Genomic DNA, 18,964 nt, shown 5'->3' on the forward strand with positions numbered 1-18,964 from the left:
TTTCAGCACGGATAGGAGATTGGCTGGCTGGCTGGTAGAAAACAGAGTATGCAAGAATGGGTCTTTTTTGATTGGCAGGACAACCGGGTCTCAATGTCCTACAATTTACATCAATGACTTAGATAAAGGAGGTCAAGGTGGTAGCCACATATGCAGCTGACACAAAAAATAGGTAGGAAAATATTTTGTGAAGATGACTTAAGGAGTTGGCAGACAAGATAAATAGATAGTTTGAGTGAGCAAAAATATAATGTAAGAAAATGTTAACTTGTTCTCTCTGGCAGAAAGAACAAAAAGTAGAGTATTATTTAAACAAAAAACAACTGAGGATTTCAGAGGTGCTGAGGAATAAGCATGTTCTAGTGCATGAATTACAAAAATGTTTGTGTACAGGTATAACAGATAATTAAGGCGGCTAATGGGATGCTATTCTATATTTTAAGAGGAATTGGATATAAAAATAAAGATGTTATATCTCAGTTATTCAGGCCATTGGTGAGACCAATTCTTGAATATTGTGTACAATTTTGGCCTCCTTATTTAGAGAATGATGTGGTGTTTCAGAAAAGGTTTACTAAATTGATATCTTATCATGTCTTATGACAATGTGTTAGACAGGCTGTGCTTGTTTCCACTGGAGTTTAGAAGAGTGAGAGATCACTTGGTTGAAGAGTATAAGATCCTGAATAGTCTTGACAAAGTGGATGTGGAAAGGATGTTTCCTCTTGCAGGTCACTCCAGAACTTAAGGGGTATTGCTTTAAAATTAGGGATCGTCCTTTTAGAGCGGAGATGAGGGGGGTTTTTTTTCTGTCAGAGGACTGTACAAATTTGGAACTCTGTGCTCAGAAGATGCTGGAGTTTGGAACATTCATTATTTTTAGGCAGAGTTATATGGAATCTTGTTAGGCAAGAGAAATAAAGGGAATGTGAAATTTGAAACATAGATGAGCCAATATCCTACCGAATGGCAAAACAGACTTGAGTGGCCAAGTGGTCTAGTTTCTATAATGGATGTCTCAAATCAAATCTTTATTACATTGTTAACCACATTCGTAAATGTTGTCAGAATACAGATATCAATCTGTGATGCCAACACAACCGAAGTAAAAGACGGAGCTGCATGAAATATAGGAAGCTTTTCAGCTTGTCTGTATTTTTAGCAATACTCAACACTGTAGGCAATGAACTCACTTTTAGCAAAGATAGTATTTAAAATGTCCTGCAGTTCATAAGCATTGATCACCAGATCCTGAAAATGAAGAGAGTGAAAAATAAGATTTAATCAGTGAACATCATATCACAACTGTACATCTTCAAAATGATCAATGGTTCATTTTATTATGTGGAACTACAATACATATCCAGGCCATTCAGCCCAACGGCTCTGTGCTAACATTTATAATCTACACTTGCTTACTCCCATCCTTTCTGATTTAACCATACTGGCAAACCAAAAAGCACGCAACCACCTTCTTCTATGAACATCAAGAAGTAACATGAAAGGGAATGGCCAAAACCATTGAGTATTTTTCCAACACCTGATCAACTCTAAGCAGGACCTTTGAAATCTACATGCAGGTTAGGATTTGCCTGGGAACAACCTACCCATGTTCTCATTCTGGAACCTCCTCACATTCTCACTTTGGAACATGCCATATCCTTACTCTGGAACCTCCAAGTTCTCACTCTGGAACCTAACTGCATTCTCACACTGAAACCTTCCCATGTTCTCACTCTGGAACCTCCTCATATTCTCACTCCTGAACCTCCCATGCCCCACTCTTAGAACTCTTGTGATCTCACCTCTGAACCTCATGTGTTCTTACTCCTTAACCTCACATGTTCCCATTCATGAACCTCTCATTTTTCACTCCTGAACCTGCAGCATTCTCATTCCTGAATCACTATTTTCTTACTCCGAAAGCTCACGTGTTCTCACTTCTTCCTAAGTTACTATAAATTTTCCATGTGCTTAGAGATTATTTGATGAAAGGTACCACTCACCTTCCCTGAGATCTGTTCAAACATTGAGCGGAACTGCTTTTCCTCTTGACTTTCCTCCTGGGGGTTAACTGTTGGTTTGGGAGGCTGTAGAAACAAGTTTCTTTTCAGATTTCAATGTCAAATAAAAAACAATTTTTATAACCTTACAAGTTTTAATGTAATTTTCCTCAGGATCAATAACTGTGCAAGCTAACCAGTGGAGAGTGACCCAGATTGGGATCACTGCATATTTTTAGATATCAGCTATAGCTCAGAGGACTACACACTTCTCTCTAAGTCAGAAGTTTAGATTCAAGACTTGCTCTAGAGGCTTGAGCACAAAAACCCAAAAAGGCACTCCAGTGCAATACTATGGGAATGTCACTGTGGGAGATGCGATCTACCAAATGAAACGTTAAACTGAAGCTGTTCTCTTTGTAAAATCACCATGAGTCTATTTAAAGAAAAGCTAAGGAGTTTGCTCTAGTGTCATTTATTTATCAAGCATTGGCGATTAAGACTTGCTGGTTGTTAGAGCTTGCTGTATGTAAATTGGCTACTGCATTTCCTGCATGACAACAGTGACTACACTTCAAAAAGCACATAGTTGGGGCTTTAAAGCACTTTGAGACAACCTGAGACAGTGAAGGGTACTACATAAATGCAAGTTATTTCTTTCCTACAGAGATTCTAGATTTTATGACTAGGTAAAGAGGGATTAGAAGATTAACTCATGGTAGTGAACAATTTGACCACTGGATAAGGTATATGCTGGGATGGGTTTAAGATAAATTGGAGCTGTGGATAAATACAGCTTACAAGACATTCACAATCCAAGAATGACTGAAAGGTTGATGTAAGTTTGCAGGAAGGCATGGACCACACACAGTCCACGAATGAGCAGTTCACTCTAAAGCAAATGTAGACACATTTGACACGGCTTCAATAATAGGAGTTAAAATCCAGACACATTTTTTGTTGGACAATCAAACAACAGCTAGGAAGTGTTGGCTCCACAAATATCTGCACCTCCTGAGATTCCCTGCATCTCAGATCTTCAGTGAATTTTCTAAATATGAAATCAAGAAACGACTGAAGGCACTGGATACTGCAAAGTCTCCGGGAATGCTTCCCTATGCTTTCCTGGTAATTCTCATTTTAACACCTTTTGTTTCATGTGGTTCTAACATGAAAGATTGGGTGTTTGAGAGCTGTTGAGGGAAGGAGATGGGTTGGGGTGAAGACAAATTCACCAGTTGTTGAGCTGGAGTTTGGATGAATAATTTTGATTGTTTAACTGAGGGAGCAGACCAGAGATGGAACCTTCAGTTGTTCAGAAGTTTCAGCTCTGCTGTCAGCTTGAAGATACAGGCACATACATATGTACAAAATTTTCCCCAGGGTAGGATAGTCCAGAATTAAAGGGCATAGGTTTAAAGTGAGAGGGGCAAGATTTAAGAGGAAGTCAAGAGGCAACTTTTTCACACAGAATGTGGTGCGAATATGGAACAAACTACTGAAGGAAGTGGTAGGAGAGGGAACAATTACAACACTTAAAAGACATTTGGGCAGATTCATGAATAGGAAAGGTTTAAAGGAATATGGGCCAAATGCAGACAAATGGGACTAGTTCAGTTTAGGAACCCTGTTTGGCATGGACAAGTTGGACTTAAAGGTCTGTTTCTGTTCTGTATGACTCTAAGTGGTCTTTGGCCCCACAAGCCTGTTCTACCATTCAATAATGTTATGACTGATCTGGTTGAGAAATTCTACATTGCCATCAATCTCAATAACATTTGATTCTCTTGCCTACCCCAAAGCTATCTACCTCTGCTTATGATAATATTGCCCGCACTATCTTCTAAAACATAGAGTTCTAAAGTCACATCACTCTCTCAGAGAAAAAAAACTTCTCCTAAAAGTTGACCCCTAATATTGTTGACATTGCTACAAAGCAACACGAATAAAGGAATAACCTGCTCATTTACACTTAGTTTGAGTTCCGCCAGGGCCACTTGCCTTCTGACCTCATTGCTGCCTCAGTTTAAATAAGGATTTTTAAAAAGCTGAATTCCAGAGGTGAATGATTGCTCTTGACACCAAGGTAACAATCGACTGAATGTGGCATCAAGAAACCTTAGTAAAACTGGAATCACTGGGAATCAGGTGACACCCCAAAGCTGACCCATCATTACAGGGCCCAAGTTAGAAGTGCATTGAACTACCCTTCACTTAAGTGGATGAGTGCAGATCTAACAAACACAAGATGCTCAACATCATCTAGGCGAAAGTAGCCCACGTATTTGGCACTCCATCCATCACTTTAAACATCATTCTCTCCATCACTGATGCACAGTGGTGGCAGCAATATGCACCAGCAACACAAGACACTGCACAGCTTATAAAGCATTCTTCAACAGCACCTTCCAAATCCAAGTCCTCTATTATCTGGAAGAACAAGGGCAGCAGATACACGGAAACACCACCACCTGTAAATTCTCCTCCCAGTACTAACTATCCTGACTTAGAAATATAGCACTGATCCTTCAGGAGAACTAGGTCAAATCCTCATAACGGCATTAAGGGTTTACCTACACCATGTGGACTGCAGCAGTTCAATTGATGACAGAACACAGCCTTTTCAAAAGCCTTGATAGCAAGGCCCACATCCCAAAATTACTATTCACTTCGGTTGAGTTGTCACCCAATTCTATCCACTTTGGTTCCCTTATCTTTAATACATTGCCTTACAAAAATCCTTCAATGTCAGTTGTCATTTCCTTTTTTAACTGTGTTGCTGTTGAAGGAGAAAATCTGAATACAAAGGCAGAAGAGGAAAGCATACCTCATGAATCTGAGCTACCCACTGGGAAGCTACGCTTGACTGCGAGTAGCCAGCGTAAATATCAGCCAATCCATGGGACTGTCAACTATTCAATTAGTTCACAAATCAGTATTTTAGGCTCTGAGGTCAGTTCAGAGATCCTTACATCTGCATTTCTCAACTCCTTCCATGGAGCAAAATCACAGTCAGGGGAGCAGCAATGTGTCCACTACAGACTGGGCTTTCAGTGCAGAGTGCAAACTAACACCACTGACAATAATATGCCTAGAGTGACACTGAATATTTTACTCCAAAGTGAAATAAAAAGCACTCACCTCTGGTAGATCGGCACCAACTTTATCCCCCATTTCGCTGCAAATGAAAGATAAGTATTACTAAGAACATAACCACTTTGCATTAAATGTTGCACTGTAAGGAATATGAAACTGGCCTACAGTTGGATATATGATAAATAGAGAACAGTTGGCGGTGATGCTGGTTTTGAGGGGTGGTTAATGATAATGGGAGCAGTTAGTTACAAGGTTTGCAATAGTTAGAGGGATACTTAGTGATAGTGGAAGCTATGTTATGAGGTTTGTTAGTTACGAGGTTTGTGAAAGTTCAAGGGGTGGATGGTGATGATTGATTAGAGGGGAAATAATATTTGGCTTGCAAGTTATGAACAAAGTGGAGAACTTTTCTTACGTCGACCTAAGCAGGAAGTGGAAACAAATGCAACAACGAGTAAAAGAAAATTGGATAAATACTTGAAAATAAAATGCAGCGCCACAGGAAAAGGAGTGGAACAAGAGCTAGCACAGACACATTTGACCAAATGACTTTCTCCTGTATGATTCAAATCAACAGCAACTTGTTTTTCATCTTACAGGGTCTTTGTTTTCTTCTCTGTAAAAAGTCGAATGAGAAAATTGGCCTCTTCTTCTGGTTGAAAAGTGGTAGGTACAATAACATAGTCTCCTGGTGGAAGTTTAAACCTTTCAGAGTTCTCCCGTATGTTAATGTACGTCTTACTCTTTGCTTTTGAAGCATGAAATCGGAAGAACTCTTTCGGCAGATGGTCAATGCCACCTTCAGCCTGGAAAACAAATTTCATCCTTCAGCCTCATCATAGCAGCACAGTACTCACTGCAGAGCCATGACAAATATCACAGAGAAAATAACATATAATTCTTTGAGGCTCATCCTCCTAAAACTACATTAAAGCTCAATCCTCTATTACCTCAAATGTTCCATTGAACCCCTCTTGTAATACTGTAATCATGCCATTGCAGAACAACTTTATAGTACCTCAAATGTCTGATTGAAATCCATCACTTCATTGCCCTATCCACCACCTTGAAGTTCATCCTACTAATTCCCTAATTCTCCAAATGAAGCACAGCAGTCTAGCACACAATTTCCCCACTGAAGCCCATTTTCTGATTCCCCAAGTATTTTGATTGAGTGCTGTATAGGAGACAGCCAATGTTCAGGTAGCACCCTTGGCTCAGTATCAGAACACTGTGCATTCAATTCTGAATCTGGAGACTCTCACCAACAAATTCTGCTATATTCACCTTTTCACGATAACCCTCTAATGGGTTATCTTGTGGACTAACAGAAAAATAGTTAAGCTTCTTCTTTAAATTTTTTGATTTCTGTGACTTTGTGTTTACAAATCAGAATTAAAATATGAAATGCACCTCATAAATGGCGAATCCAATGGTCAGCAAATCAGCTCCTTCTTTCCGTAGCTTGCGTCTATTTTTTTGCATGAGAGCAACCATCATTGTGCATTCATCTTTTCCATCATCTTGCTCTTCATCAGCTTCTAGTAGCTTTACTTTATATTGTGGATTGACCCAGAAAGTGTCTGCACACAAACAGTCATAGTATATTAAAGTTTGAAACACTGACAGTTCCAATTTTTTTCCTGATAATCAATTAACTTTCCGAATTATTGCATATTTTAACTAATACAAGAACAGTATCATTTAGTTTTAGTGCCTCCTCTTGATTATGAAAGAAGAAAAACTTTGTATTTACATAGTGTTTTTCACAACCTCAGAATATTTCAAGGCACTGCACAGTCAGTTATGTTTCTTTATAGTAGGTTTGTTTAAATTTTAGATTAGGTAGTGTTTAAGGCAGGAATTACCAACATGTCAACTGATAACTCGCTGTCTGCCAATGTGTAGTACACATTAAGATTTGAAAATAACCAACAGATGACAGAATTCAAGTTACAGAGTTAATCTCCTGCCACGAACTAGCAAACTAAAATTCCAGAACTGATTGCTGCCAACCCCAACCCCAATCCTAAACCCTAAAGTTGGCAGCACAGGGCAGCAACATATATCATCCACAAGAGACACTACAGAAACATGTAAATGCTCTTTAAGCAGTACCTTCCAAATCTTTGATCACTATCACCTAGAAAATGGCCATCACCACCAACAGCAGTGGAAGCAAAAAGAGGAGCCTGGGCGGGAAGAAGATGTTGTATGGGCAGAATCACTGCCAGAAACAGAAATCTGAGGAAGATTGCCTAGAGAACCCAGGGTGCAGAATGGGTCCATGTGGCCTGGAAGGCAAAAGTGACGACTGCAGATGCTGGAGATCAGAGTCAAGATTAGAGTGGTGCTGGAAAAGCACAGCAGGTCAGGCAGCATCCGAGGAGCAGAAAAATCGACATTTCAGGCAAAAGGCCTTCATCAGGAATGTGGCCTGGAAAGCAGCCGAGGAGCCATGGCAGGTGCTGAAGCAACTGGCAGACAGGATGCGCCAAGAGGCAAGTGCCTGAGGGCCCCGGATTGCAAAGCGATGAGGGCAGAAAACCAAGAAAGGCATTAATTGACCTGAGAAAGGCTCAACTAGTTTGCCAGCTCTGTCATAAGTGTACCATTGCTATAACACTGTAAGCTTGTCTCATAGCTATCCAAATTAATCTACCCTTGTTAAAATCATGAATGTAGAGGCAGGTTCATCCAAGGAAAGACAGAAGACACAGTATCCATGAAGAGTGGGAGAATGATTTTTAGTTTGATTGTATGAAAGACAAGCCTGTCTGTTTAATTTACAGAAACAAAAATGTCAAGAGGCACTTTGCAAATGTACACGTGCATTTGAGAGGGGTTTTCCTACAGGAAGCAATCTGAGGTCTTAAAAGTAAATAATTAATATGTGCATTGCAAAGACAGTTAGGCATATGTATCTCGGAGTGTCAGGCAAGTAGCCATGGTATAGAAGAAACCATAGGCATTGCTCCTGGCTAGACAGAGAGAAGGAAAGAGAGAGAGCGTGAGAAAGCACTGTTCTGCATCAATCAGGGGACACCGCGAAAAGATAACCTATGTGAAGTATCATTACCCCTCCAGATTACCAGTGAAACACTTTAAACTAGATAATGGAGGCTAGGTTCAGATGTGTGGAAAATTCAAAGATCAAAGATAAAGGAGAAGATAGGATTGCAAGTTAGTGACAGAGCTGATTGTTACCAGAAAATTAAAGGCAGGGACAGAATGTATGAATATTATATTGTACCAAGGAATCATAAAAGTGTAGGGAAGTTTGATACTAGAGCAGATTGAAAAGCTTTGTTACTTAAAGCACGAATCATTTCGAATAAGATTAGATTAGATTCCCTACAGTGCGGAAACAGGCCCTTCGACCCAAACAGTCCACACCGACCCCCTGAAGAGTAAGCCACCCTGACCCATTTCCCATTTCCCTCTGACTAATGCACCTAGCACTATGGGCAATTTAGCATGGCCAATCCACCTAACCTGCACATCTTTGGACTGTGGGAGGAAACCCATGCAGACACGGAGAGAATGTGCAAACTCCACACGGATAGTCACCTGAGGCTGGAATTGAACCTGGGACCCTGGTGCTGTGAGGCAGCAGCGCTAACCACTGAGCCACTGTATGCCCGATAGGTGAACTGACAGGTAAATGAATATGATCTCAAAGCCATTATGAAAACATTGTTACAAAGTGATCAAAATTGGGAACTTAACATTCAGGGAAATTTGACCTTTCAGAGAGACAGAAAAGGTGGTAGGGTAGTATTATTAATAAGAGATGAAACAAGGACAGTTATGAGATGTGATCTAGGCTCAGATAATGTAGAGTCCTTTTGGGCAGAAGGAAACAAAAACAGCACAAGAAAGAAGACAATGGTGTAGAGACCCCATTCCTCGCTCGCGCCCCCCAAAAACAAACATTAGCCACTCTATGGTAAGGCTATAATAAACAAATGTAGGGAGAGGAGGAGAACTTCTTCAAGGTAGGAATCCTTGGAAGAGAATTCACAGTGAGGTTAAAATCAATTAGGCAAAAGTGAGGACTGCAGATGCTGGAGATTAGAGTCGAGAGTGTGGTGCTGGAAAAGCACAGCAAGTCAGGCAGCATCCAAGGAGCAGGAAAATCAACATTTCGGCCAAAAATCCTTCATCAGGAATTCAGAAAATAGTGATTATAACATGACAGAATTTAATATTCAGTTCTAGAGTGAGAAACTTGGGTCAGGAACAACTGTGGTTTAACTTAAACAAGGGGAATTACAATGGGATGAGGATAGTGTTAGCTAAAGTGCACTGGGTAGATAGCAGGAATGACCGTAAACAAGCAGTGACAGACATTTAAGAAAGTAATTCAAGACTCAGCAAAATATATTAAGGAGGAAAGATCCTATAAGAGGGTTAAACTAACCATGGCTAACAAAGGAAGTTAAACAGTTATTAAGTTGAAAGAAAAAGCATATAAGGAGGCAAATTCCGTGATAGTTCCAAAGACTGGGATACATTCAGAATCCCGCAAAGGAGGACTAAAAAGATAATAAAGATAGAGAAAGTAAACTACAAGGACAAACTAGCAAAGAATATAAAAGGTGACAATAACAACATCTTTACATATATGAAAAGGAAGAGAGATGTCAAATTGAACATGGGCCCCTTTCAAAATGAATCTGGGGAGACAGATCTTGGGAACAAGGAAATGTTGGAGCAGTTAAACTGATATTTTGCATCAGTCTTTACAATGGAAGATACTTCAAACATCCCATAAATTCTAAAGAATAAGGGGGAGGAATTAAGTACCATCACGATCACCAGAGAAATAGTGATCATTAGATAAACTAATGAAGCTGAAAGCAGATAAGTCCCAAGGCCCCAGGATGTAAAAGTAGCTACAGAGATAGTGGATGCATTAGTTGTAATTTTCCAAAAATTACTGGATTCTGTAGATGTACCAGAGGATTAGAAAACTATCAACGTGACATCCTATTCAAAAAGGAAGGGAGGCATAAAGCAATTAATTGTAGACCGATGAGCCTAACATCAATTGTTGGAAAAGTATTGGAGTGAATCATTACGAAAGTAATAGCAGAACATTTGGAAAATCATAACCTAATCAAATAGAGTCAGCATGGCTTCTTGAAATTCATTAGTTTTTCGAGCAAGCTTCAACCAGAGTGGATAGAGGGGAAACCAGTTAATGTGTTTTATTTGGACTTTCAGAAGGCATTCGACAATGTATCACACAAAAGTTGTCATAAGATAGCAGTCCACAATGTTGGAGATAGTATATTAGCACAGGTTGAGAATTGGCTAATAAAGGAGGAAACAGTGAATGGGGAAAAGGGGCTTTTATTCAGGTTGACAACCTGTGGCTAGTGGAGTTCCAGGGATCAATGCTGGGACCACAACTGTTTACAATGTATATTAATGACTTGCAAGAAGGAAGTGAACAAAATGTAGCTAAATTTGCAGACAACACAAAAATAGGTGAAAAGGCAGGTTGTGAAAAGGAGACAAACAGTTTAGAAAAAGGTATTGATAGGTTAAGGAAGTGGACAAAAAGTTGGAAATTGGAATATAATGTGGGAAAATGTGAAATTGTTCATTTTGGAAGGGAGAACAAAGGAACAGAATATTATTTAAATGGAGAAAAACTCAGAAAGCTACAACACAAAGGAACTTGTACATAAAATAAAGAAAGCTAGCACACAGGTCTTACTATAACTGCTAAAAGTGCTGGTAAGAAAACATTTGGAGTACTTAAGCAGTTCTGATTGCCTTGTTTAAGGAAATACATCATTTCATTGGAGGCAATTCAGAGAAGATTCATTCGGATAATCCCTCATTTGGAGGAACTGTCTTATGAGCAAAGATTGGGCCTCTATTTACTGGAGTTTAGAAGAATAAGAGGAGATCTCATTGGAACGTACAGGATTCTTAACGGGGCCTAACAGGGTAAAAGCTGAGAGGATGTTTCCCGTCATGGGAGTTTAGGACCAGATTCCATAGTCTCATAATTTAAGTCTAAGATGAAGAGGAATTTCTTCAGTGAGTTGAGGATCTTTGGAACTCCATGCCATGGAGACTGTGAGGGCAACGTCCTTGTACACATTTAAAATTGAGATGGATAGTTTTTCAATCAGTAAGGGAATCAAGGGTTTGGGGGAAAGTGCAGGAAAGTAGACATGATGAAAATGGGATCATCCATGGTCCTATTGAATCGTAGAGGCTCAAAAGGCCAAACAACATACTCCTGTTCCTATTTGTTACAATCTTATGGACAAAGACACTGAGAAAACATAGGAGAATAATAAAACAGGATGTTGGCACAGACATGTATGCATCCAGTAATCTGTTTGATACTTCAGAATTATAAGTTATGGAAGAAAGTTAAAAGTCAGTAAGAAATAGATGGTGTCCTAGTTTTAACAAACATAGAAATTGTGGAAAAAAACAGGTCCAGCAGCATCTATCGAGTTCCGTGACCCTTTCTTCAGAACAGAACTGTCCTTGTTTTGCTTGTTTGTGAAAAATAATCAAATTAATCAAAGGGGAACATAACACACTGAGTTAGAATCTTCAGCTCCCTTTGCGTTGATGCACCGGAAATGGCATTAGAGTCATAGAGATGTATCACATGGAATCAGAGCCTTCGGACCAATTTGTCCATGCTGACCAGATATCCTAACCTAACCTAGTCTGATTTGCCATCACTTGGCCTATATCCCTCTAAACCCTTCCTATTCATATATCCATCCAAATGCCTTTTAAATGTTGTAATTGTACCAGACTCCACCACCTCCTCTGGAAGCTCATTCCATACACGCACCAACCTCTACGTGAAAAAGGTGACCCTTAGGTCCCTTTTAAATTTATTTTCTCTCACCCTAAATCTATGCCCTCTAATTCTGGACTACTCTGCCCCAGGGAGAAGACCTTGTCTATTTACCCTATCCATGCTCCTCATGATTTTATAAACCTCTAAGGTAATCCTTCAGCCTCTAACGCTCCAGGGAAAACAGCTCCAGCCTATTCTGCCTCTCCCTATAGCTCAAACCTCCAATCCTGGCAAGATCCTTGTAAATCTTTTCTGACCCCTTTCCAGTTTCACAGCATCCTTTCTATAGGAGAAAGACCAGAATTGCACACAATATTCCAAAAGTGGCTTAACCAATCTACTGTACAGCCGCAATATGACCTCCCACATCCTATACTCAACGCTCTGACCAACAAAGGAAAGTATACCAAACATTATCTTCACTATCCTATCGACCTATGATTTCACTTTCAAGGATCTATGAACGTGCACACCAAGGTCTCTTTGTTCAGCAACTCCCCAGGACCTTTCCATTAAGTCCTGCTCTGATTTGCCTTTTCAAAATGCAGCACCTCACATTTATTTAAATTAAACTCTGTCTGCCAGTCCTCAGCTCATTGGCCCATCTGATCAAGATCCCATTGTACTCTGAGGTAACCTTCTCCGCTGTCCACTCGATAGATAATCACTCACGATTCCTTTTACATATGCATTTCTGGATGTAGGAGTGCATGTCAGTTTCTACATATGATCTTACTTTGAATGTTTTGAACAATAAAGGAACAATATTGCCAGATTTACTACTATCTTCACCTTTCACAGATCTGTGGTCAAAAGGATATAGTTTTTTTTATAATTCTTGCATGTGCTGTTGTTATCACAAACCAAGCCTGCATTTGTTATCTATCCCTATTTGCCATTAAACAGATTATCTCTCTCACCATTTCTAAGGGCAGTTAAGAACAGTCACTCTGCTGCAGGTCTAAGTCACACGTCGACCAAATGAGATAGGAATGGCTGATTTCCTTCCTGAAAGAGCATTAGTGAACCAGATAGGTTTCATGACAATGTAACTAGATTTAAATTCCAGATTGTATTGATTCCCCAGAACATTAGCCCGGCATTTTGGAATTACCAATCAAGTGGCATTACCACGACACCACTTCCCTGAAGTAAAGCTGAGGTACAATTATACAAATGAAATGTTTGTTTATCCTTCAACCATACATTCATTTAAATCACATAGAAATGCAAAAATTGCCAAACTTTTTCAAATGAAGGTGAGGAACTTTTATTGTACTGAATGTGAAAAACAATATCACAGGGAGCACTGAGGCACATAGCATGGATATATTTAAGGGGAAGCAAGATAAACAGAAGAGGGAAAAGGAAAGAGGAAGATAAGCTGATAGGGTGCGTTGAAGAGGGGTGGGTCGAGTGTTGATGTAAAGTCATCTTCACCTACTGCAGCTTTTTGTAAGCTTCAAGTACCTTGGAAATTTCTGCAGCCTCCAGCTGTACAGCCTTTGATCCAAGTCCCTTCAAAAACGGTCACTTCCCATTTATGAAAAGAATCCTCATCCAGGGAGTCTGGGGTAAGATTACAGACTTCTACTTTATCATAATGCCTCTTAAAATCATCAAATGACATCCTATAAAAAAAGGGAGAAAATACATGTATAAGTGATTCAATATTGCTTGGAATGCATTGCCTGGAAGAGCATTGGAAGCAGATTCAGTAGAAATATTCAAAAAGAATTGATAAATATTAAAAATAAAATTTAAGGCTTTGGGGAAAGAATGGAAGGAGTGGAATTAATTAGACATCTCCTTCAAAGGGCTGGGAAATCATTGCTGCTCTAGAAAATGGGTATATTAAAGCAACTGTAAGCTATTAACATTGGTGTAATTCTTGCAATAGAAATTACAAGATTATCTGGATAATGTGAAAATACTCATTAAGATATAGGAGACTTTGAGATTGATGCAATAATTTTTCTAACACAAATAAATAGGTCTGAAAAACAAGCTCTGTGGAAATCATAACACAACAGAAGCTTATTTAGCCTATTTGCCTCTGTCTGGGGCTTTCTACTCTAATCCAATATTTCACTCTAAGAACTTAGCTCAAAGGATGTGGAACTTGGGGGCGGTCAGGGTAAAAGGGACAGTGTGGTTTAGCTAGTGTTTTGGAACCATTCCTGGGAATATTCAGCAAGCCTTCTCATTTTCCAAAGGCCTACTCCATCGTGAATTCCCTTTTCCAGTCTTTCTTTTCAAAGGCCATATCAAATTCCCTAATATTAGACTCTGACTCAACAGTTGTAGGTTGTTCTTAACTTTTCACTCTGCCAATTCTCATCTTGTTGTGCATCCATGATCTCCAACACTCCACCAGCAGCTGTGCCTTCAGCTGTCTCAGCCCTAAGCTCTGAAATTTTCAGTCTAGACTTCTCTGCCTCATTACCCACTTGTCTCCTTGAGCACAATTTTGATCATGTGTTCTAATATCTCCTCTTGTGGCCCAGTGTCAAATGATGACGCCCCTATGAAGTACTCTGGGAGGTTTACTCAGTTAAATGTGCTATGTAAACATAGGCTGTTGTTGTTCTATTGGTCTGCTTTGGTGAAAATATTTATTTCATCATTCGTCCTCAACTTGTGTTCTCTTGTTGCCAATGCACCAATCAATGAGGGCATCACATCACTATTTATCTTTGGAAAATTTCAGAATTATGAAAATCTGTACTGATCTTCCCTTAACCTTCTTTGTTCCATTCATTTTCCTGTTATTGGCCTAATGAAGTTCTGCTTTCTGAAATCCCCCTTTCCATGGCTCCCATAATGAGGTGACCAGAAGTTCAATAGAATTACATGGATGTCTTGTATGAATTCAACATAAGTTTCCTTGAAAAAAATATGAATAAGAGTGGACACTACAGCCCTTCAAGCCTGATCCACCATTCAATGAGCTCATGACTGATCTTCTTCTTCAATACTATTTCCCTACATTATCTTTGTGTCTTTTGACGGTTTCAACATCAAGAAATTTTATCGATTTCTGCCATGAACATACTCAACAATTGAACCTTCATAGCCCTCTGGAACGTAGAATTCAAAAGATTCACCAGCTTCTGCCAGAAATCCCCTCTGACCTCAGACCTAACTGACTTGCCCTTTATTCTGAAAGTGCATTCCCTGGTTCCAGACATTTCCCACCCCACCCCACCCCACCCTCCAGACAAGGGAATTACCCTTCCTTCATTGACTTTATCAATCCCTATAAGAATGTTTATATGTTTGAATGAGGTCACTTTTCATTCTTCTAAGTTACAAAGAATTAAATATCAGTTTACTTAATCTTTGCTCATAGAACAATCCCTCCATCCCAGGAATTAGATTAGTAAACCCTAGTACTAACTCTATTAATAATATATATTTCTATAGGTAAGGAGACCAAAATTGCAAAAGTGTGGTCTGACCATATGATTAAAGTAAGATGTCTTTACTAATATACTCAAATATTTACCCATTTACTTATTCACAAATATATTCAAATTCTCTTTAATAAAGTCCAACATACCATTTGCCTTCTTAATTGCTTGATGTACCTGAATGATAACTCCAAATGAACCATGAACAAGGACATCCAAGTCCCTTTGAAATTCAACATTTCCAAACTCTAAGTGTTTAGAAATTCTCCATATTTATGTTTTTTCCTACTAAAATAGTAGGATAACCTCATATTTTTCTGGTCCAGTGACCCTTCCTCAGAATTCACTGGTCCCGAAACATTAACTCTGATTTGTCTTCACAGATGCTGCAAGACTTGCTGAGTTTTTCCCAACATCAAACTTCTGTTTTTTGTTTCTGATTTACAGCTTCCATTTTTATTCAGGACATAGGCTTGGCTTTCTATACTCAACATTTTAAATACATAAATCACAACAAATACTTTAGAAGACATTCATCCACAATTGCCTGCACCCAAATATAGATGCATCATCATCTTCTGGCACAGACTAGGAAATGTATGATGGGGGCAAAGTACAGGATATGGGTGAGTAGGCACCTAGAGCACACACCTCTAACATATTTCTGTTCTTTGCCACTAGATCCATCTCAAAAGTCCAATGATTTTCATGTTTAGTCCTAGAGCTACAGAACTCCATGCAGTTATGGTCATAGTTATAGAGACATACTACATAGACACAGACTCCTCGCCATTGCAGACTCCAGTCCATGCTGACCATAATCCCAAACTAAACTAGTCCCACCTGCCTGCACTTGGGCCATATCCCTCCTAACATTTTTTATTCATGTACTTACCTAAATGTCTTTTAATTGTTGTAACTGTACTCGCATTCACCACTTCATCTGGAAGTTCATTCCGTACACAAACGTCTGCCTGTGTAACGAAGTTGCCCCTCATGTCTTTTTAAAATATTTTTCCTCTCACCTTAAGAATATGCCTGCTAGTCTTGAAAGCCCCGACCCTAGGAAAAAGACACCTGCCATTCACCTTATCTACTATACCCCTCATAATTTAATAAACCTCTATAAGGCCACCTCTCAAGCTTCTACACTCCTGTGGAAAAGTCCCAGCCCATCTATCCTCTCCTTAGGACTCAAATTCTCCATTCCTGGTAAATTCCAGGTAAATCTTTTCTGAACCCTCTCCAGCTTAATAATATCTTTCTGACAATAGGGCGACCTGAACTGGACACAGTAGTCCAGAAGAGGCCTCACCAATGTCCTGTACAGCATTATGTCCCAATTCTTCTACTCAAACGTCTGAGCAAAAAAGGCAAGTGTGCTAAAGATGTGATTGCACTGGGTACATCCAGTAAAGGATGTTACTGAAAAATTGTAGTTATGAAGCAAGACTGGACAAGTTAGAATTATTTTCTTGAAACTAAAGAAGTTGAGGGGAAATCAAATGACTTGAAATTATGAGGTCTATTTGGAATGGATATGTGTCAATGAATTTTCCAATAATAGTATTGACAAAACATGCCACCAGATGTGACTGAAACACATCAAACAATTTCCAATATTCAAAATGATAAAAGAAAGTTGAACTGCTTCTTATACATTAGCAGTACATTACCAAAACTCGCCATCATCTTTGGCAATATTGTTCAGCCTCCGATAGTCACTTGCATCCACTGTCTTCCATTCAGGAGAGCTGTAAAACAGAAAAGGGAAGTTAGCTATAATCTAACCTTATTTCTTACCATCCTAAGGCTGTATTGTGGGGTGCTATTGTAATCACAGACCAGATTGCCAACTTTATGTTATGATCTTGTTAGGGACAGTAACTTTTTAGTTTGAAGTAGACAAAAGGTGAGATCCAGGGAACTCACTAAGTGAATAAAACTACAGGATTCTCCGGATTTGAACAAACACCAAAACTTTATAATACAAATTAGAACAGTAATACAATCTACAATACATGTACAACTTATTTCTAACTCCCAGAGTTAACTTGCAGTACACATGGGTAAAAAGACTGTCATCAAAAACCGGGAGAAAGTGAGGACTGCAGAGGCTGGAGACCAGAGTTGAAAAGTGTGGTGCTGGAAAAACACAGCAAGCCAGGCAGCATCCGAGGAGCAGGAGAATCGATGTTTCGGGCATAAATACCCCAAAGCACACTTCAAATAGCAAATGTGATCAGAACAGATCTCACATTTCTCAGTAACTCCCTGCTATACATTAATGATTCAGAGGGTCATCAAATCTCATTCAACCTCACAAGGGAATACAATTCTTCACCTTCACTGATTTATCCCTCAAATTCCCTCTCAAGAATACCACCAGTCTGGACTGCCTCAACAACTGCTCCTGTTCTGGTATTGTCCCCTTAGATTCTGAAAACTGCACTCTAGTTCACATTCACAGGCAGTTTTTTGCCCATAGCCAAATTTACCAAGCTAGATATGGATTTTCCCTGAGCTATGACCTTGCTCAGATGTATGAAACAAATACTCCTTCTGGGCTTTTCAACCCAATTTAGGAATATGAAGCATTATATTTATATAACATGTAACACAAGAGTTGATGAACCAAATATCCTGTTGATGAGTTTTGAACCCTACATAATCTTAACTCTTCAGGATTAAAGCCCCAATAAATCTTTCAGGTATTGGATTGTACTGTGATGATTTGATTTTTCTTGTTCTACTCTCCAGCTTTTCCATCACCTACTTGTCACTCCAGGGTCCGTTCCATTCCACTTGACCCCAGGGATTTCTGACACGAATGAGTTGCACTCGTCGACCTCTGGAGTTCACCTTCAAAAGAAAACACATGTGAGAAAAGACAGACAATCAACATTCATGGTCTGCCACAATAGCACCCAAAAAGATTAATCTAACACAACTGGATGGGAGTTCAGCTTAAAAACAAGTTCATAAACATCAGTCTCTTTGATTCTATTTGAGCTCCTGGAAATCTAGGTATGAGACTGGGGACATGGGGTTGAAGCAGTTATAACTCCATGCACAAAATGTTATTTCTTGCATCATTAGATAAATCAGGGATGGGAAACTATGGCTCCAGGGCCCATCAAGCTCATGGGAGCTTTTGATCAGGTCGGGTCATTCAGTGACCACAGAAAGTAGTTTCAGTTAAGTTTTCCAACAATTGTAGCCAGGGGTGTGGAGCTTCTTGAGGAATGCCACCACCATGTGAGAGAGCATTAGTGCATGTGGAGAAAAACTGAGAGTTGCACAATGTAAATACTCTCAGTCTGGTCAAACGTGGTTGGTGAACAGCAGTCGTGCTGAGGGATGCAAACCAATTGTTTGGACTTCAATATACAATGCAGACTGGCACAGGTGAAAGATAGAGATGCCGAGTAGACAGTACTGTTAAAGTCATTGATGTCAATAATTATAGTATAATATCTATTCCCCTCTAGCCTTACAGACGAAGGAGTTTCAATTGGCGTACAAAAGGGAAGGAGGAATACATACTCATTCATTGCCTTGTGAGGTTCTGTTAGACTCCCAAATGATTAGTTTGCTAGTTTCAT

The 18,964-nt window shown here is 39.4% G+C and overlaps 1 protein-coding gene across 1 annotated transcript in view; it reads right to left on the reverse strand.

Moving 5' to 3' along the window:
• capn9 (calpain 9) overlaps nt 1-18,964 on the reverse strand; it is a 69,990-nt gene that overhangs the window by 14,172 nt on the left and 36,854 nt on the right. The window contains exons 7-14 of the mRNA XM_072558821.1: nt 18,136-18,221; nt 17,036-17,113; nt 13,417-13,577; nt 6,513-6,682; nt 5,697-5,905; nt 5,145-5,181; nt 2,007-2,090; nt 1,194-1,251 (exon numbers count right to left, since the gene is read on the reverse strand). Coding sequence (XP_072414922.1) covers nt 1,194-1,251; nt 2,007-2,090; nt 5,145-5,181; nt 5,697-5,905; nt 6,513-6,682; nt 13,417-13,577; nt 17,036-17,113; nt 18,136-18,221 — 883 coding nt within the window. The remainder of the gene's footprint in view (nt 1-1,193; nt 1,252-2,006; nt 2,091-5,144; nt 5,182-5,696; nt 5,906-6,512; nt 6,683-13,416; nt 13,578-17,035; nt 17,114-18,135; nt 18,222-18,964) is intronic.

Source organism: Chiloscyllium punctatum, chromosome 3 (assembly GCF_047496795.1).
Source record: "Chiloscyllium punctatum isolate Juve2018m chromosome 3, sChiPun1.3, whole genome shotgun sequence".
Taxonomy (NCBI): Eukaryota; Metazoa; Chordata; class Chondrichthyes; order Orectolobiformes; family Hemiscylliidae; genus Chiloscyllium; species Chiloscyllium punctatum.